We start from the raw sequence: 21,823 nt of genomic DNA, 5'->3' as shown, positions 1-21,823 counted from the left end.
TTGAATAACACAGGGTAAGTATGTGAAGGCGAGATCTTCACTTAAAATTAGAATATAAAACATGTTCTCCAGCTTAAGAAATTGCGCGATATCAGTGTCGACTTCTTTTTATTCAGACGCATAAAAAGATCCTTTACATCATGTATAAAAGGACAGAAAGAACGGCACACAATTATTATCAAAGGCATCGTAAAACAACATTTTGTTGTACTAGGGTAGCCTATTCAAAAGAAATCTATTTATCTTCATGAAATTAAAAACATTATTTGCTAGCTCCATTTCTCTTCAGCGAATTGCATACACCGCTCAGCAAAGGCATCTTAAACACAGCAAAACCTGCGAGCCTGAAGTTAGAATTAAACTAATTATGACTCCAACACACGTTGCACTAAACTATTATATACTAAAAATATATATCGATTCACTTTGTAACTAACCCGTGGCGCCACGCCACCTCGAAATTTCTAGATAAATAGAAGGCGACGATTGTCACTGGTTCGATAACGTCACAGCGAAATGAAGGTCAAATAATTGTCTGAAAAAGACTTTTAATTTCGCGAACATTTCAGGCGCACCGTCATTCAGTATTGAAAAAGAAGAAAGAAAATGATTTGAGCTTCCCATTGACTGTTTTTTTTATGAATGGAGTTGTTTTTTATTTTTTTTTAAAGTAATAATTATCCTCAATTCGTTTCCTTCTTCATTCATGTTTACAAAGGCCGAGGAGAAGGAGAGAGAGAGAGAGAGAGAGAGAGAGAGAGAGAGAGAGAAGAGGAATCTGGGAGCAGTGTGCGATGAACAAGTGAAGGCGGAGGAACGAACTCCCCCGAAGTCCTTGCTTGCGTTGACGGCCTTATTTATTGATTTGATTTTAAGCTCCCCCACCCCCCCATTTGCGTTATGTCGCTCTTTGGGTCGTTAATGGGCGACTTCGACGAAGACCCCTTCTTCGGGTGAGTTTTCCCAGTGCGTTTCTTGGGTGATATTTATGTATGTGAGGGATGGGGGGTCCTTGGGTTGGTGTGTGCCATGTTGGGGGGAGTCGCACCAGGCTGACCACAATATGAGCCAGCGGAGAATTTCGATCATCTTTATTTATTTTGATGCAGGTCTTTCGAGTTTTGGGGATTGGTTTATCGATTTTTATCTAGGTTTCTGTCGTCCCTCCGACTCCATGATGGGAATTTAGCCCGAAGGCTTACGTAAGCCGAAGGTAGAGCTAGACCTACGCTGACGAAGGCCGTGCTTAGCAGTCTAATAAAATCTATAGGTCTGACTTCGAAATTGGGCCAAGGCGATCTGGAAGCTTTGGCTGGGGTGGAATATTACCTTGGGTAATTTTATTTTGAAGATAGGGCCTCATTGCCGAAATTTTCATGGGCGAAATCTGGGGAAAAATGCATTTCGGGGAATAACTCTCCTAAAGTAGGTTTAGGTATGTCTTAGGCCTAAATATCAGGTTGAGTTTTCGTCATCTGTCTTTGGGTAGTAGGCCTAGGCCCATTTAGGGCGTCTGGTTCAGCTTATGTCTTCGTTCAAAAAGAAAAGAGTATATTGAAGGTTACTGCTGTGGCCTGGTTCCAGCCAGTCGCTGACCGGAATATTTACCACCATTTTTTTATGTTTTTGTCTTTTGTTTAGATTTACATTTACCGTCTCTGTTTTATGTTTTTACGCCCAGCCCTAAGGAGCTGGTACTGAACGTGGCACCCATTTCGCACACGTAATGATAGTTACCGAACCTAAGGGGCACAACGATAGCTTTTTATTTTCAGTTTCTGTAAAAGAAAACTATTGTGATGGCTTTGTCTGTCCGTCCGCACTTTTTCTGTCCACCCTCAGATCTTAAAAACCTACTGAGGCTAGAGGGCTGCAAATTGCTATGTCGATCATCCACCTCCAGTCATCAAACATACCAAATTGCAACCCTCTAGCCTCAGTAGTTTTTATGATATTCAAGGTTAAATATAGCCATAATCTTGCTTCTGGCAATGATATAGGACAGGCCACCACCAGGTCATGGTTAAAGTTTCATGGGCCGCGGCCCATACAGCATTATGCCGAGACCACCAAAAGATAGATCTGTTTTCAGTGGCCTTGATTATAAATGCTGTACAGAAAACTCGATTGCGCCAAAGAAACTTCGGTGCATTGCATTTTTAAAATTTTTTTATTTGCCAAGAGTAGTTTAGTTTCTTCCAAAATATCGAAGAATGAACTCGGTTGGTCAGCATATGATGTTCATTTATGTCTGAAATGCTTGGCTTACCTGTTACAGTAACCCTTATTTCGATCAGTAGTGGGGCGTAAATTATGGTGGTGTATCCTGTATGGTATAACATTACTCTAAACTCATCATTTTCTGGTGAAGGTGGACGCAGCTGCAAGCTTAATGGAGGAGTCAGGACGTCTCAGGTCACACACGACCATAGAAATGTTTTTAAAGAATTCAGTAGCAACCAAAGCACGCCAAGCGTGAGTACATACTTCATATATAAAGCGTAGGTTCGTATGTTAGGAGAAATACAAATGACTGTACTTTAGAATTTGGTATTTTCCTGTGCTTTAATGTGTGCTTTGAATGTTTCTGATGTATGTTCTCTTTGCAAAAGACCTAACGTACTGCAAAATGTCAAGCACTTGGGTAAGGACCTGGTACCCTAGGTTAGGTTAGGTTATTATGTTAGGTCAGATGTGGTTGGTTAGGTTATTTGTGAACGAAAAATGTTCATAGCACATGGAAAAACATAGGAAAATGTTTTTAAGTCCAAAATGTGTTAATGGTTTAAAGTAAAATGTAAGTGTAAACAAAAATATGCAATTTATGGTGCTGTACCCTATTCTGGAGCCAGGTCCTTTGCTCCCCACTGCTCTCCTTAGCCTAACCTGACCTCGCAGGTGATGTTTCTCATGGGAGTTGCATGTCTTTGTTAGACTTGGAGGCATTATATTAGGCTAGTTGAGAATCATATAAAAAACATTGTTTTAAAACCACGTTTCAACAGTGAGAAATATTAGCATTATTGAGAACTATATATATATGTAGTTATGTAATTCAGTGATACTGAATACATCATTTATTAGATTAAGGCACAAAAGAATAGGGAGACCTTTTCTAAAAACATGAAAGGAGAAAAAGAATGATGGTGTAGCAGAACTGGAAAGAAATATCTGCAAGTGACATGGTAAAACTAAAGTCTACTGCCGTGCCCCTCTGGTTCGATAACTGCTGTACCAGGTTACCTGCAAAAATGGTAGCTGTGCTTAGTATCACCCCTTGGGATGAATGTAAAAACGTAAACAAAAGACAGTAGATATCATAAACAAAAAACATAAGAAAAGGTGGTAAATGTTCTGGTGGGTAACTGGCGGGAGCCAGGACATGTTCAGTAGCCCTCAGTTTTAATGTGATTTTCACCACCAGACTTGCATACAAGTGTATAAAGCACAAGAAAGAACAAACGTTAAATAGTACATGAAAAATAAATATTCTAGAACATAGGCTATACTGTACATTGCAGATTTGCTACTACAGTAACATCATATTATGCATTACTTGGTACACACAGGAATACGTTTTGATATGGATAAAGAGAGGAGGAAAAGTCTCACATGGTATCACATTAGAAAGGAGTGTGCAGTTCTTTTCTTAACTGCCGGCAGTTGCCAGTTTCACTGGGTACCTGTTGAATTCCTCCGTTTATTTAGAGAAAGTTAATTAAAATGTAAGATATGGAAAACTGCCCTATGTATTTGTAAAGGTAGCGTCTTTGGCCATTTAACAAATTCCCTTAAGTACTATGTAGTTGCAGTTTCAGTTCGACACATTATACAAACATTAGGGGAAAGGATATACATTTTAAAAATTATGCATAAAGAGAGCATCATATACATATACAGAAAGTTACCCAATTTATGCCTTATTGTACAGTATTTACATAAGTATTTAATGTCACATGTCTGTAGAAGTGTTGGGACATACAGTACTTCGCTTCACGTATCATCAAAAGAGAGGATCATTTCATGTTCTTCAGCCCAATTTTGCGTTGGTGGAATATGTACATATTTCAGTGACAGTGTTCGTATATTTATTAGCATTACAAGGGCCCAATTAGGGGGGAAAAGCATAAACTATGAAAAGGAAATCGCAAGGAAAAACTAATAAGATTACTAATGACAAATCAGATGAATAAGAACATGAAACAAGATATATTGCAAACTATGAAGATAGCCACTTGTCAGCCTGCTCAAGTTTGAATTTCTTTGGTTGGGTGATTCAACTACAGGATGAGGAACATCATTCCATGATTTGGTAAAAACATGAGTAAAACTTACAGAAAACAAAGGCCAACATTGATAGTTCATGCACAGTATTACAGTAAACCCCCCGTATTCGTGGGGGATGCGTACCGCACCTCCCCGCGAATAGCTAAAATCTGCAAAAACTTAAAACCCCTCTAAAAACACTTAGAACTGCCTATTTTGATAGTTTAAACACAAGAAAAACCCTCAAAAAATGCTTATACTTGAGTATTTTAATAGTTTTATCACAAAAAGTGCATTTATTCATGAAAATATGAGAAATACAGTAATACGTGAATATTTCTCAGTGAAAAATACCGCAAATGGGCGAGTTTTCCGCGAATAATGGGTAGATACTTTCCACAGAAATCCGTGAATACGTGAGTCCGCGAATCGTGAGAACGCGAATACGGGGGTTTTACTGTAATTGCATATCTAGCACTATGTGGTGTTTTGGTATAATCTGGGAAGGTCTGAAAGCAGATAATGAACAGAATTATGTCAGGAGATTGTTAGGTCAGGGATAAGTATTTTGATACAGCTCCGAAAATTCTTGCACCGCAAATTAAGATGTAAGTTGCAGAAGACCATACAGGGGACAGAATTCAAATTCTACTAAAATAAAAGAAGTAAAACTTATCCATGGGATAGACAGGACTCTGAGCATCTTCAGAGACTTGTTTAGTATACAGTACCACTGTTTTGTGCTGTTGAAGAAGAGATGGCCCGATTATGTTTTATGAAAGTGAATTTTTAATGTAAATATTCAACGTTAAATATAGTGTATATTGGTGAAGTAGCTTATACTGTAAACTTGAATGTGTTCTTTGACTCTTGTTTTATGTATTGCAAGTCACATCTGTTAAGCATACGGTGTACTATACTCTTAGGGTTATGTGTATAACATTAGGGGGAGGCAGGGAACCATTACAAGCAGTCCCCGGGTTATGACCGGCTCAGCTTACGACGCTCTTCAAATATATTCATCAAACATTATTTCCAGTTACAACTCATGTTCCAGGCTTACGACGCCAATCCAATGGAAGAAGTATGGCTCCAAAATAGGCAGAATGGTCAAAATTTGGAGGATTTTTGATGAAAAAATCAACAAAAATGCAGTTTACATCGTTTACAAGACACCCAAATGATTAAAAATAAGTTTTTGTTACAATTTTCAACAATGTTTCGGATTACAACAATTTGGAACAGTCTTCCTGAGGATGTCATGCAATGGGAACTTCAAAAGTCCAAGCAAGATGCAAGGCATTACTGTCCTAATGTTATTCTCCTTCATTTTAATACAATTTTATCTATTAATTTATTAATTTATTTTTTCTTTTTTATGAAGCAAGGCCTCCGATTTCTGTATTTCCCTTTACCTTCTCTCACTTCATAATGAGCATCTCTCTCTCTCTCATCTGTTGCTGTACTGTATTTTGATATATGAGGCCAATTTTTTGTACACTATTACCTCAGCTTTATATGCTGTGGTCATGGACTGCTCAGGCACTTTCATTATTTTATATCAGTTTGAGCAGTGAAACTTTCAGAGCAATCTGTTTTGTCATTTGTTATTCTTGAGAGGTTAAAAAACTCAAAACCAGATATGAACCTCTAATCGTGTAAATGAATCCTTAAAAATGTTGAAAAATTTTGTAAGGTTTGGCACATGCATTGCCTTCCAGTTATGACCAGGACACCAGCATATTAGCCTGTCATCTCTTGGATAGGTTAATGTAGAAATTAAGAATACATTACAGCGTTACCAACTATATTCTTCGCGATAGTTTAAGGATGTAAAACGAAGTACAAATGAGACTTCTTATAAGATGTATCCTACCACATCATAGTTCTCCAGTTCCGGCAGTTCCCTCGCGAAGTTATAGTCAGCTGAAAGCTACAACAAATCTCAAGCCTCATTCAATATGCTTGTTATGATTAATTTCACCATGGACTTTGCAAGAGGAGCACCATTTATTAAGTCTATTTCACAAAGGATAACATAGAAGAAATAAACAAAGTTTATGCAGTTTTATTACATTTTGAATTACAAGAACATATGTTTTGGATTAAAATAACAGCTTATTAAATGCAGTCCTGTGGTTTCCTTGGTGGAGAAATGTAATTTGAAAAACAGATGATTTTCTTTTAAGAGAGGACCCTGTGGGGGGGCTAGTGCTATCAACGCTACTCAAGAGGTGCACTGTAGGCATTACTTAAGGTTCTTTTTAGTGTCCTTGTGGCCTGTTCACATTATCTTCCTGCCATCTTACTTTCCACCGTCTCCTAACAATTACTTCATGGTGTAACGGAGGTTTTCCTCCTGTTACACCTTTAAAACCTTTAAAACCTTCTTTACCCTGAACTTACCTTACAGCATTGACTGCCCTCATAGGTACCAGTGCTTGGCCTTTGGCCTAAATCTCATATTCCAATTCCAGTTCAAGATTAGGATGCTGGAAAGTACAGTAGGTCATTTGGCTTGTAGTTTCATGACCATATATACCGTAGTCGTTGGTGCAAACAATATTTATAGCCTATATATAGCCTAATGTTTGAGGTGCTTGTACATATATTTCATTGCTGTTACCTTTAGCTTACATTTATGTACAAACCAACATTCTCTCAAGCATGTGAACATTCCCTGCATTCTTCTAAGGGCTGCATCAACTATGTCTAAACACGTGGGTTGTCTCATTCCCAGGAGGTTAGTCATTCAGGTGAGCTATTTCAAGATTTGGCATCTGTCTGCTAACAGATGAAGCTGTAAACACTTGGGATATTAAGAGACATAGCCTATGTCTCGTGGATTGAGGTCTCTTGAACCTATGTTTATCCTTGAATTGAAATTTATTTGACATTTGTCTGGTAGGCTCTGCTTTCTTGAAGCATTATGTTGCTTAAAATCCACCGTATTGGCCAGGAGATTAATTTGCGTCTGTGAAGTAACATTACAACATAGATAGGTTATTGGTGATGGCGGCAGCATTTTATTCATACAATATAATTATTTGGTATGAATTATACTGACTCTTAAGGATAGTTAATATTTCAGGCAGTGTTTTTGTAATCATTCTGAAATTATTGTGGCAACGATTGGGTTAGTTTTCATATGCCAACAGTCATTTTCATGAAATTTTACTGTACATCAATTGTTTTTACTGTACATCAATTGCAAAATCTTCCATGCAGTGCTTCCAGAAAAGAAGTCTCTGTTCTTTTCTGGCCTTGTGAAAAACAACAGTAGGTAGGATAAATTTAACTTCATAATCTCGGAAACTTGTGTTGATAAACTTGTGTTGATATCTAAACATCATAGCTATCAGCTGATATGTCTTACATATGTAAAGTATATTGGTATTGTTTAGTTTCTTAGTAATTTTTTTAAATCAAAGATATTCATTGGAGTTTAGACTTTAGTGTATTAAGGTAATTCCTAGCATGGAGGTTTGTTCTACTAGCTTAGCAGTACTAGTGTTACATATTACTAGTTATGCACAATTGATAATTGATAAAAATCTGTAGTGGTTTATCAAGTAGAATGTCCCCTGTTTTGTTTTTGTTAAGTCATGCACATTTTGCCAAACAGTTTTGAAGTAATTCCTCAAAAATAAGAAAACTGTTTGATTATGGATGATTAAAGTGGTAATGGAGATGCCTCTTGAATGGAATGGTCCCAGATTCTGTGTTCAGTAGAAATGGAGACCTCATGGTACCCTATGTCCTTAATGGTAAAGAGATGCAGACTTGCATTGCTGACTGACTTGGGAAGCACCTAGGAAAGGAGAGAGTGCCTGATTAACTCTTCTGTAAAGTAAGTGTATGTGTGAATACAAAGAATCACGTGTTTAGTAGTCAAGTAAGCAGGACTGTTTCAAGCATCGCTTACGCATCAAGTACGTGCTAGATGACAGAATTTGTTACTTAAGGTTCTTCGCAGTGTCCCTTTGGCCCCTAGCTGCAACCCCTTTCATTCTTTTACTGTACCTCCGTTCATATTTTTTCTTCCATCGTACTTTCCACCCTCATAAAATTTTTAATAGTGCATCTGTGAGGTTTTTCTCCCGTTACACCTTTCAAGCCTTTTTACTGTCAGTTTCCATGTCAGCGCTGAATGACCTCATAGGTCCCAGCAATGGCGTTGCCCTAAATTCTATATTCTATTTCTATTTCTGTAGATTTCATACACAACACTCTTAAGTAAATCTGTATTTATGGTATGGAGGAGCCAGGGGAGTGTCTTTAATTCAAGTTGAAGTGGTCCTAAGGAGGAAATTGAGATAGTTTATTTTAAAGCAGTCAGGATTTTGCATAAGACTTGATTGAGGAATATGTGTATCCACTTATTATATTGGCTGCTCCAGTATTAGAGTAGGTGAGGTTGACTTTATCCAAATGCATGTAGTGCAATTGGAACTTTTAAACAGTTCAACCAAAGATCCTGTGCATTACTACCTTGAAGAAAAATTCTCCTTGTATTTTTATAGTTTTCTTACATTTTATATATTTATTAATCATAATTTTTTTTTTTCATAACTGATCTCTGTATTTCCTGTTACCTTCTGTTACTTTTTCCAAATGAACACCATTTTCTCTGGAAGCTTAAATTTCAAGCCAGTGGCCCCTGTGGCATTGTTCCATATGAATAGGGTTCAACTTCTGAGTAGTAATGACAATAATAATAGTGTATAAGTTAAGTATACCTTAGTTTAACCAGACCACTGAGCTGATTAACAGCTCTCCTAGGGCTGGCCCAAAGGATTAGATTTATTTTACGTGGCTAAGAACCAGTTGGTTACCTAGCAACGTGACCTACAGCTTATTGTGGAATCCGAACCACTTTATAACGAGAAATGAATTTCTATCACCAGAAATAAATTTCTCTAATTCTTCATTGGCCGGTCAGAGAGTCGAATGCAGGCCCAGCAGAGTGCTAGCCGAGAACGATACCAACCCGTCCAATGAGGAACTTAATAATAGTGTATACATATATGTAGTATGTTATACTGTATGTGCATATGGTTGCAATGGACATAAACACAGTTGTAGTTGCCTGTGAAAGTTGAACTTTTTGACGACTAATAGAAGCTGTTACTGATTGCCGTCAGGAAGTAACATGGAACAAACAAAAGTTGCATTAACCTATTGCTTGGCTGGACTTTCTGTTACACTTCACCATTGAGGGATTAAATGTCATGGCATATCTTCTTTATATTTTAGGGACATTCCTTGACACCATTTCCCACGCTTTCATTTGACAATTAAGGTTGTTTCTCTTGTCTCCGTAGTACCAGAGGGGGCTTATTGAACTACCTGATAGGCTAGAGGTGGTATTCAGAGTTGTGTTCAGATGGCCCTCTTCAAGTTGTCTCTAATGTTTTTCAGATGAATTCTTTTTGGGAAATGAAGTGTCTCACTGAAGAATGATCTGATATTCGATTAAATGAAATCGCATTGAAGGAAATAAACTTGAGAGAAATTGTATTGAAGGGAACTGAACTTGAATAAAATTGCATTGAAGGAAATCTGAACAATATTTTTTAATACATACAGAGGTTTGAGAAAAGTGACGTTTAATGTTTTCCCGGAGAGAGAGAGAGAGAGAGAAAGAGAGACCCATCTCACCTCATTGGCACTGAAGACCCCTTTGGCAGTTCATTATTAACTTCGTGGTATTTCAGGTTTCCAGAAATAGCTGTATATGAACATTTCCATTTTGTTTGATCTTCACTTTCTGTCAAAAAATATTGACTATTGAAATAGTTGAAAGTGGATAGAAAACTTCCCCATCAACGAACACTTGGCAATTCACAGCCGTTTAAATATACATCAGGATCACAGCTGTAGCTGGGAATAAAATGGGGAATAGCTTATTTTAAGGTTTAATTAAGGGTTTGTGTATGTTTGTGTGTGTGTGTGTGTGCGTGCTTGCGTGATGGTCTCCCAGGCTCATGAAAAGACAGGCACACTTGTGTTGAGACAGTCACCACCTTTTGTCTTTGTTTTCCTGGTTGATTTTCCTTATAAAACCCTTCGTCCGTCCAGTCCAGTTTGCCGGTGAAATTTTCAAAAAAAAAAAAAGTCCCCACACAACTTTCTTGTGTTGCCCCTGGTAACAGACAGACATTGAAAACATTACCGTCTCGTTAGAGGTAGTAAGAAGGAGTCTTATATGACGAGATGTTGACATGTCTTTTGCACATGTAGATTGAAGGATTGTTATTTTATTCCAGGCTTCATTGTTATGAGTTTGTTGGTTTTCTCTCTATCCATTGTCACCACATCATTGATTGTAAGGTCTGTCCATTGTCACCACATCGTTGATTGTAAGGTCTATCCATTGTCACCACATTATTGATTGTAAGGTATAACCAGTCACCATTGATTGTAAGGCCTATCCAATGTCACCACATCATTGATTGCAAGACCTATCCATTGTCACCACATCATTGATTGTAAGGTATAACCATTGTCACCACATCATTGATTGTAAGGCCTATCCATTGTCACCACATCATTGATTGTAAGGTCAATCCATTTTAGTAGGGTTCATCTTCTGAATAATAATAATAATAATAATAATAATAATAATAATAATAATAATTGAAAGCTTGAAGTTCAAGCCAATGGCCCCTCAATGCCCTTTTTTCTTTTAGCGCTGAATGGCCTCATAGGACCCAGCTCTCGACCTGTGTCCTTAATTCTACATTTTTTCCCCCTTCTCTTCCCGCAGGAGCCATCGCTCGATGATGCGTCAGATGGACCAGATGATGAACTCGATGATGGACCCCTTCGAAGGGAACCCCTTCTTCGTGCCCTCCCCCTTCCCGGCCCTCACCCAGGGGCGTCGCCAGCCGCGGGCGGCTCGGCCGAGGGAGCCGTTCTCCGCCCTGGCAATCCCCACCATGGGCACCCTCATGAGTTCCATGGTGAGTGCCCACCCGAGGATGATGAGTTTAATTTTTTTTGTTTTTGTTGGCTTGTTCTTTTATTGTTGTGATTGTGTCGTTGCCGGCTTTCTTGTTTGTTTGGTGTTTGTTTCAAAGCACACACACACCATATTTGTAGATTATATATGTATGTATGTACACTGTATAGAGGCCAGATTGAAAAAATGCAAAAGGTAAGGTAATTGCTTCCATTCTACATTCTAGTTAATTAAGAACAATAATGTCAATAACAAAAGCAACCTACACACAGATATATATATATATATATATATATATATATATATATATATATATATATATATATATATATATATATATATATATATATATATATATATATATAGTGTCGAGAAGGAACAGACCAGCGAAGAGTGTAAGTAGTAAGGCAGTTATACTTAATCTAGTTAAGAACTTTAACGTAAGTAACAAGTGTGTATGTATGCATGTGTCTGTTTATGTATATGTATATACAGTATGTACGCATGCATCCATCAGGGTTCAAAAGTCCTGCCGTAAGCCTATGTCCTACGTTCTTATTGTGTCCGTTCTTATCTGAACACAATCGAACGTCGATATCAGTGACAACTACCTGTACATCAGTCGGATCATATGAGCTCCAAAGTGCCTGATAACTAACGGTTTGATAACTATTTGATAACGACCCAGCCATCCCAGAAGCAATTTTAGGCTTAACACAAGGCTTCCTGAAGAGAAGATATTTTAGAGGAGGGAAGTGATTCGTGCTTCTAATTACTTTTGCCGAGATTCGTTTTTTCTTCAATTTTCGTATTAAGAATTCTGGACCTGACTTCTGTAACCATCTAAGGTGGTCCCTAGCTGGAAATTATTTGTTTTTGCGATGCTTTTTCAATTATAATTTTTAATATTTTGACTTTTCAGTGCTAAGGAATTCACAGTATAGAAATATATAGTTTACTATGTATAATGGTAGATTTTTAATACATTATTTTTAATAGTATTACGCTCGTTACCATTATTATGAATACCATTTTGAGTATGGCTTCAGCAACTGGGTGTTGCCAATTATCTTTTTTATAATTTTATCTCGTGTATCTAGATTGTGTGCATTGTACTTGGCCTTGGGCTGAAATAAAGATTATTATTATTGTATTTTGTATAAGGTCCACAATAATATATCAGAAGGATGTGAGACTCGATAAAAATGTATAAAAAGCTTTCGAACCCTATCCTGGGTTCATCTTCAGTCCCGAAGATGAACCCAGGATAGGGTTCGAAAGCTTTTTATACATTTTCATCAAGTCTCATATTCTACCATTGATATATTATTGTGGACCTTATATAGAATTACTCCTGTTCTCGGCATTGAGAGTTCTACACATTATTGTTAATATTATTATTATTATTATTATTATTATTATTATTATTATTATTATTATTATTATTATTATTACGGAATAAGAATGGGAGAAGGATCACGGGAGGTTCAAAATCGTTGAATGATGAGAGAGAAAGAGAGAGAGAGAGACTTAATGATTAAAACGAAAGAGTAAGAACTGATAAGGGATAATTAAAGAAACGAGAATGGATGGTTATTGAAGACAAAGGAATTGTCAGATTCAAAAGCTAAAATGTTATAAGAACGTAGCATTAATGTACAAGCAGTTACCTCTGAATAAAAAAATGGTATTTAAGAACACTTATTTTGTCATGTTTTTGTATATTATACTGTATATGTATATGATCCTTCTCCCATTCTTATTCAGTATAATAATACTAATAATAATAATAATAATTATTATTATTTCAGGTCAGGGGTATATACATGCGTATGTATATGTATGTATGTAGGGGTTTGTTTGTTTGTTTGTTTTTTTGTGTTTGTATAAATATATATGCGTGTGTGTATTTATATATTCTCCAGATTTTGTTTGATCAAGGTTCAGTCGAAAGGGGGGGCAGGGATCGATAAAGAGTAGACAAGTATAAAAAAAATACCAGGAAAGTTTACATTTGAAAACCAGTAAACGTTTCTGTGCAAGTAGATGTTATCTAGCTTTCATGAGCCGCCGGGGTTTTTCCTTCAGAGCGGCCTGGACTGACGTGGTTGCTTTTAACCAGTGGTTCTTAACGGGGTGAGGGGGGGTGTCAGCAATTTCCAGGGCAGGCGCGAGCCGCCGTAGGGAAAATTAAAAAACTCTGTAATTCGTTATTCTCTTCTTATTCTCTTAACAAGAGTGAGGGCCTAACATTCAGAAGTTTATGGAAAAATCTACTACTCAGTGTACCTCATGCGGTGCACTGTAGGCATTACTAAAGGTTTTTGCAGCGTCCCTTCGTCCCCTAGCTGCAACCCATTTCATTCCTTTTACTGTACCTCTGCTCATGTTCTCTTTCTTCCGTCTTGCTTTCCACCCTCTCCTAACAGTAGTTTCATAGTGCAACCGCGAGGTTATCCTCCTGTTACGCCTTTCAAACCTTTCTGCTGTCAATATCCGTTTCAGCCCTGAATGACCTTATGGGTCCCAGCGCTTGGCCTTTGACCTAAATCCTATAGTCTATGTATCTATTTATCTAACTATACCTCCTCTTTCTCTTTTTTTTTATTTTTTTTTTTAAATCTGGGAGGAAATTATGCTCATAGATGCAAGGGGGGCGGGCGCTGCGCTTGGAGGGAAGGACTAACTCGTAGAGGGGGCGTGGTAATTAAAAGGTCAAGAACCACTGGTTTAAACTGAGATGATCGTATTATGACCACGGGCATCATAATTAGGTTCATACCTATGTAGACAGTAGTATACCTGCTTAATCACTACAACCACCTTACAGTCAGGTGGTGTGATTTCAGGATTCAGAAAGTGTACCTTGGAGAGAGAGAGAGAGAGAGAGAGAGAGAGAATTTAATTAGGAACCGAGTATGGAAAGATATAGGTTTCTATCTCTTGTACACATACACACTCAGTATACGTCCACATTAATTAGGAATCGAGCATGGAAAGGTGTAGGTTTCTATCGTTCTTGTTTCTTGTTCAGAGAGAGAGAGAGAGAGAGAGAGAAATGTATACGTCCACGTTAATCAGGAATCGAGCATTAATCGTTCTAGTTTTGAGAGAGAGAGAGAGAGAGAGAGAGAGAGAGAGAGAGAGAGAGAGAGAGAGAGAGAGAGAGAGAGAGAGAAATGTATACGTCCACGTTAATCAGGAATCGAGCATGGAAAGGTATAGGTTTCTATCGTTCTAGTTTTGAGAGAGAGAGAGAGAGAGAGAGAGAGAGAGAGAGAGAGAGAGAGAGAGAGAGAGAGAGAGAGAGAGAGAGAGACTATTGTATGTCCACTTTATTAGGAACCGAGTATGGGAAGATACAGGTTTCTGTCTCTTGTACAGAGAGAGAGAGAGAGAGAGAGAGAGAGAGAGAGAGAGAGAGAGAGAGAGAGAGAGAGAGAGAGAATTCGATCGATTCAAGCATATCTAGGAAACAGGGTGGAGGTGAGGCGAGTTCAGAAACAAAATATTATATATATATAGACCTTTCGTAGGAGATTTTAATTTGCTTTAATTATATTTTTTTTTTGAGCTTTGTGACTCTTTCTTTTATGTGTCGTAGTTTCTAGAACCTTCGTAGACTTTTCTTAATCTGTCTAGTAATATCGTTAGTAGGTTACAATTGATGTGATGAAATAGTATGTATGATATACAATAATTCGATTCAGGAAGCGAGTCTGGTATTTTTAATATATTTTGATAGAATGTATCGTGTATGACAGCTGGTTTCAAAAACTGATTCTTTATATTAAAATGTAAAATGTATGATTCAAATATACGGTCTTTTATTTATTAAAATGTAAAATGTATAACAGTGTGATTACAAACATGGGTTCTTGTGCGTATTAAAATGTATAATGGTTGGTTCCAGAAACTTGTCTGTGATTGTATTAAAAGGTAAAATGTATGATAGATGAATTCAAACATGAGTTCTTTCTTTTAATAAAATATACAGTAATTTTATTCAAACCAGCGTTCTTTTTTCAATAAAATGCAAAATAGTTGGATTCAGTCTCATGTTTACCTACAGTATGCAAATACCAATCCAAGGCTGAACCGGAGAAGAAGAAGAAGAAAAAAAACAGGGTTACGACCACTTGATACACCCACACCTTACCCCTTCCCCCCCCTCTCCACCGTCCCAAACTCCCCCCCCCCCTTAGCATATGTCAATCCCGTCTTCAGTTAAACTGCGCTATTTACCCTCACCTGTTGCATGCAAATTGGGACGTTTGTAAATAGAGGTATATTCTTCCTATATCCCACGCCGCGTGTGGGTTTGCAAGTAGAGGTGTTTAGCAAATAGAGGTGTAAGTCGCTTGTGGGTCGATAGAGGGAGGTATATTGTAAATAGAGGTCTAAGCTGTGTGTGGGTTTGTAAAGGGAGGTATATCATAAACAGAGGTATTGGACGCGTGTGGGTTTGTAAATAGAGGATAAGTCCATATTGTGGGTTTGCAAATAGAGGTATAAGTCGCTTGTGGGTTTGTGAACAGAGGTAAATTATATTGTAAATAGAGGTATAAGTTCAATGTGGGTTTGTAAATAGAGGTGTATTTGTAAATAGAGGTATAAGTGTGTGTGTGTGTGTTTGTTTTTTTTTGTTCTGATTTAAGAGTTCCGTACTCTTTTGTTTGTTGCAGCTTGCGTTGGGGGGCGGGGGAGGCGCCAATACGAATTGTGAAAGTTTATTTTGGGCGTGTGATGTGATTAGCATCGACCTATTTTTTTTTTTATCCAAGTAATACACGTTAGGTATTAGGCGGTAACTATATATATTTGTGGAGAGAGAGAGAGAGAGAGAGAGAGAGAGAGAGAGAGAGAGAGAGAGAGAGAGAGAGAGAGAGAGAGACCTAACTTACATGCGTCCAACATCTAAACTTCCCTCGCTTCAAACCAAGATCCTCTCTCTCTCTCTCTCTCTCTCTCTCTCTGTGTGTGTAGCTCATGTGGAGCGAGTTGTTCAAAGGTGTTTTCTTCTAACATTTGAGACCACTCGTTGTTGTTCGGCCAGAGCGACTGGTTGCGGTTCATCGGTGGACTGTGGTGTCGCTGGAGTCCCTCTTTTATTTTTGATTTTGTTGGCTTGCATTCACTCGAGATGATATTCTAATAACAGCGATAACTGCGTGATAAGAGTTCTTGTGCTTCTTGAAATCGTGCTTGTGTTACAAGATATCGTTTCGGGTGCGTCGAAAGTGATCAAGTGCGGTGAATGTTTTTTTTTTTTTTACAGAGAAGTCGGACGTCAGATGAGGACAGTTGTGTGAAGATTTGAAAATGGTGCATTTCTTAATGCTTTCTCAGGAATAACTGTGTAATAAGAGTTATTGTGCTTTTGGAAATCGTGCTTTATATTAGAAGATATCGTTTGGGGAGCATCGAAAGTATCGATAAATGTGCTGGATTTTTATTTCTCGCAGAGAAGTCAAACGTGGATAGTGATGAGAATATTTGAAAATGGTGCATTTCTTAATACTCTTTTTTTAGGTCATTCTAAGGAATAGCTCCGCAGGGAGATATAGATATTATTTATCAACGTTTTTGGCTGAACAACATGGAAAAGGGTGTGTATGATGTAGTACAAATGACATGGATCTAAAAAGTTTATCGACATAATGTGAGAAATATACCGTTGTCTTCTGTGTATGTTTTTACGTTGAAAAGCTTCGTGAGACGCCGTGTTTATTATCAGTCCCTCTAGGGGAATTATTAACTAAAAATATAAACAAAAGACGGTAAATTCCTCAAGTTGCCTCACCTGTACCTCATCATTCACACCTTTTGTGTATTACTCAATAAAAAAAATTATAAACTATCTCACTTTTTTTATTTATCTAAAGCCTGTCTTGAGGCAGCAACGTGTTGCATCATCTTTCTACACCCTTTTGTATGTTGCTCAGTCAAAAAGAAAAAAAAAATCACTTATAAACAACATATCCGCGCGCAAGTCTTCCGTAGAATTACCCGTCTTTGTTTATTTATCTAAAGGCCGTCTTAATTGGCAGCGTTCTTTCCCCGTCAGTTTCCGGTTCCTCCCGAATGTTTCAGAGAATAGAACCTGACGATCGGATGCCCGTACTCACGTACGTCTTCTGAAGACAGCAGGAAGTTGCTTGTATGCCCGTACTTAAGTACGTCTTCTGAAGACAGCAGGAAGTTGCTTGTACGCCCGTACTTAAGTACGTGGTCTGAAGACAACAGGAAGTTGCTTGTACGCCCGTGCTTATGTACGTGGTCTGAAGACAACAGGGAGTTGCTTGTACGTCCGTGCTTACGTACGTGTCTGAAGTCAACAGGAAGTTGTTTGTACGGCCGTACCCACATACGTCATCTGAGGACAACAGAAAATTTCTTGTACGCCCGTACTCACGTACGTCCTCTGAAGTCAACAGGAAGTTGCTTGTACGGCCGTACCCACATACGTCATCTGAGGACAACAGAAAATTTCTTGTACGCCCGTACTCACGCACGTCCTCTGAAGACAGTAGGAAGTTGTTTGTACGCCCGTACTCACATACGTCATCTGAAGATAACAGAAAATTTCTTGTACGGCCGTACTTCCGTCTTCAGAAGACAGCAGGAATTTGCTTGTACGTCCGTACCTTCGCACACCTCCTGAAGGCAACAGGAAATTGCTTGTACGCCCGTATTTAGGTACGCCGTCCGGAGACAACAGGAAGTCGATTGTGTACCCTTCCGCGTTCGACGTAAACCCCTGGCATCTCGATCAGGGAGCGTTTTGTGGGCCTGCTCGGATTGTGTCCGAATTCGGGGCTTCTGGGTCGCCAAAAATGATGTCTGCTCCGGTCGCTGTTGCTAAGTTTTGCTTGCTGGCTTGCCTTCGTGTTTTCGTCTTGTAAAGGGGTTAAAAATACATTCTCTCTCTCTCTCTCTCTCTCTCTCTCTCTCTCTCTCTCTCTCTCTCTCTCTCTCTCTCTCACACATACACACACACAGTAATAATGTAGTTTCAGGGCCCCCACATTGGCACTACTGCAGTTTGGGAATTGTCCAATTTTAATCCCGACATAACTTAGGGCTTTCACTCGTGTGTCATCTTTCAAGTCTTGGAAATTATTTACACTGATTACGAGAAATTTTATGGTATTTTCGTGCGAAGGGTAACTTTTTTTATTGTTCTTTCTTCTTTCTGTATATTTCTTTTTTTTCTATTTTACCTTTTTTCCTTTTCTTCCTTATTTTTTCTTTCCATTTTTTCGTTTTTGTTTTTTCTTTAATTTTTTCCTTTTCTTTTTTCTCATTTTCCTTATTTTTTCTTTTTTCATTTTTCCTTTTTTCATTTTTCTTTGTTCTCCTTTTCCTTATTTTTTCTTTTTTTCGCTTTTCCTTTGTCTTTTTCTCTCTTTTTTTTTTTAATCACCAAATTTGGCAGTGTTGGGGTCCTAAAGCCATAACACTTCTGCCATTAGAATTTCAAAAGAGTTGCCGTGTTTAGGGAAGGGAACTCTCTCTCTCTCTCTCTCTCTCTCTCTCTCTCTCTCTCTCTCTCTCTCTCTCTCTCTCTCTCTCTCCGTGGCCCGCCTCTCGTCACTATTTATGGCAGTGTCATTATTCATTATTCATGTGCATTTCTCTTAACTTCGTTTGCCCGTACGGAAGGGCTTCTCTCCTTTAGTGGTGGGGGGGTGGGGTGGGAAGGGGGTTCCAGCCCCCCGTCTTACGGGGGCAGTGGCCTTTAGAGAGGTTTAGCTTTTGTTATTCTGGTTACGGTCTAGACCTAAGGCTTCTCTCTCTCTCTCTCTCTCTCTCTCTCTCTCTCTCTCTCTCTCTCTCTCTCTCTCTCTCTCTCTCTCTCTCTCATTGAGGTAGTTTTTCAGATGATGAAAACTATCAACTCTCTCTCTCTCTCTCTCTCCCGAATAAAGAGGTAGTTTTTCGAGTAATGAAAGCTAAAACTCTCTCTCTCTCTCTCTCTCTCTCTCTCTCTCTCTCTCTCTCTCTCTCTCTCTCTCTCTCTCTCTCTCTCTCTCTCTCTCTCTCTCTCTCTCTGTGTGTGTGCGAATTAAGAAGGTACTTTTTTCTATAGTGGTGCTAGTAGTGAATGATATGAACACACCGAATACTCATTGATTGCATTCTGAAAGTTTGCGCCACTTCGGGTGTTTGACGCCGGAAAAAAAAATGATTGACATTTCTCCTTTAAGAGCAAGAAGTCCTGTCACGTCCTAGAACACATTATCTTCGGTCTCGTTCTTGAGATTATCAATTTCTTCAAGGTAGAGCCTATGGAATGGAATATAGAGTTTAGGTCAAAGGTCAAGCGCTGGAACCCGTGAGGTCATTCAGCGCTGGAAAGGAAATTGGTAGGTTCGAAAGGTGTAACAGGAGGAAACCCTCGCTGTTGCACTTTGAAATAATTGTTAGGAGAAGGTGGATAGCAAGATGGAAGAAAGGGAATATGAATGGAGGTACAGTAAAAGGACTTTTAGTAATGCTGCCACTATAGGCTTTTACTTGAGGGTCTTTGCAGCGTCCTTCGGCACGTAGCTGCAACCTCTTTCGTTCCTTTTACTGTATCTCCGTTCATATTCTCTTTCTTCCACCTGACTTTCCACCCTCTCTAACAGTTATTTCATAGTGCAACTGCGAGGTTTTCCTACTGTTACACTTTTCAAACTTCTTAATGTCAATTTACCTTTCAGCGCCGAATGACCTCAAAGTCCCAGCGCTTAGCCTAAATTCTATATTCTATTCTATTCCGATGGAAACAAGGCGATGGTGATGGTCTGGCTTAATCCCAAAGGGAGCTCGTAAGTCAAATGGAACACGGAAGCAGAAAAGTTCCGAAGCTCTTGCCGGAGATCTTTCGCCTCTTTCGACAATTGGGTTTACTCACCGTGTACAGGACTCGATTGTATCGCCTGTTCATAAGACAGAAAGAGTCCCGTACTTCCACAGGCCATCTCGATCGAACAGGAAGGAGCCTTGTGTGAGACCATTCTTGATTTGAGCACCTGACACATGGCACAAGACCCAATTGATTTAATTATAAGTGAATCGGTTTTTTTTATTCATTCCCAACTGACCTTTGGTACATTCCACTCGTACCGACGAGAGCCCATGGTGAGGACCGAGATTTAAACGGGATTCTCACAAAAGCACGGGAAATAATTTTGTAGTTTCTGGCGCTCTAACTTGGTCAGCTAATTGAGACAAAATCAGTGAGCATGTGTGCGCTTTCAAATCAGGTCAGTATCATGCTATACGTTGATTAGACCACCTGTTAAAACCGTAAACATTTTACACTTGTAGTGTACGAGTCTCTCTCTCTCTCTCTCTCTCTCTCTCTCTCTGTTGCAGTTCGGAAATGATTAACCTTTCATTGATTGTTAATCTTCCCGGAAATGACATCACTGACTCATTGTTTTGTGGAGACATCTAGCTTCTACATGTTCTTTCTGCAAAGGATTTGCCTCTAGGCTACCTCGTCGAGGCATTAGCATTTTGTGAGTTGTTACTTTTTTCAGTAGGTTACTTCGTCGAGGCCTCAACATTATGATGCTAATTCTGTTGCGGAGTCAAGTAGATTACCTCTTCGAGGCCTCAACATTATGATGCGAATTCTGTTACTGATTTCAGTATTTTACCTCGTCGAGGCCTCAACAATAGGGTGCGAATTCTGTTACTGAGTCAAGTAGATTACCTTGTCGAGGCCTTAACATTTGATGCTAATTGTGTTACAGATTTCAGTTCGTTACCTCGTCGAGGCCATAGCATTATGATGCAAATTCTGTTATTAATTTCAGTATTTTACCTCATCGAGGCCTGAGCATTAGGGGGCGAATGCTGTTACTGAGTCAAGTAGATTACCACGTCGAGGCCTCAAAATTGATGCGAATTCTGTTAATGAGTCAAGTAGATTACCTCGTCGAGGCCTTAACATTTGATACAAATTCTGTTACTGATTTCAGTAGCTTGCCTCGTCGAGGCCTTGCCGGGTCGATTTAGAATTGTGACCCTGCTTGGAATCACAAAGCTGACCATTGGCGCCACGTCTTGGGTCATCTGGCAGGAGATCCTGAAACTCGTCTGAGAGAGAGAGAGAGAGAGAGAGAGAGAGGTCGTAATTTAAATAGTCACTCCTTTAGTCTTGGTTTTTGTTGATCTTATTTCTGTTCTTCATATTTTTCTCATATGTTCAGTTATTCTCTCTCTCTCTCTCTCTCTCTCTCTCTCTCTCTCTCTCTCTCTCTCTCTCTCTCTCTCTCTCTCTCTCTCTCTCTCTCACGCAACAAATTCAACCCCAAATTTATGCTTGGATACTTGTCGATTTTAACGACCCATGAGAGGCAGAGAGAAAATGCCTCCCATAAAATATATCTGGCGTCGCGTTGCCTGGTTACTTTTTAATCCTCTGGGACGACCAGGCTATTTATCGCTCTCTCTCTCTCTCTCTCTCTCTCTCTCTCTCTCTCTCTCTCTCTCTCTCTCTCTCTCTCTCTCTCTCTCTCTCTCTGTAAATAGATGGACTCGTACCTGTCAGCTGTAGTGAACTGAGGTGTTTGTTACACAGGTACAAGGGACCTG

The 21,823-nt window shown here is 38.9% G+C and overlaps 1 protein-coding gene across 3 annotated transcripts in view; it reads left to right on the top strand.

Moving 5' to 3' along the window:
* The first annotated feature begins 702 nt into the window (after positions 1-702).
* The window catches only part of Mlf (myeloid leukemia factor), a 40,255-nt gene continuing 19,134 nt past the window's right edge, over positions 703-21,823 (top strand). The window contains exons 1-2 of one of the 3 annotated variants that reach the window (XM_067095136.1): positions 703-953; positions 11,036-11,231. In XM_067095136.1, the coding sequence (XP_066951237.1) occupies positions 901-953; positions 11,036-11,231 (249 nt within the window). In that variant the 5' untranslated portion in view covers positions 703-900. The remainder of the gene's footprint in view (positions 954-11,035; positions 11,232-21,823) is intronic. The other 2 variants (XR_010851389.1, XM_067095137.1) reach the window with 2 other exon arrangements.

This window comes from Macrobrachium rosenbergii, chromosome 51, assembly GCF_040412425.1.
Source record: "Macrobrachium rosenbergii isolate ZJJX-2024 chromosome 51, ASM4041242v1, whole genome shotgun sequence".
Lineage (NCBI taxonomy): Eukaryota > Metazoa > Arthropoda > Malacostraca > Decapoda > Palaemonidae > Macrobrachium > Macrobrachium rosenbergii.
Note: the sequence above shows the minus strand (reverse complement) of the source record. Positions and strands in the feature narration are given on the sequence as shown.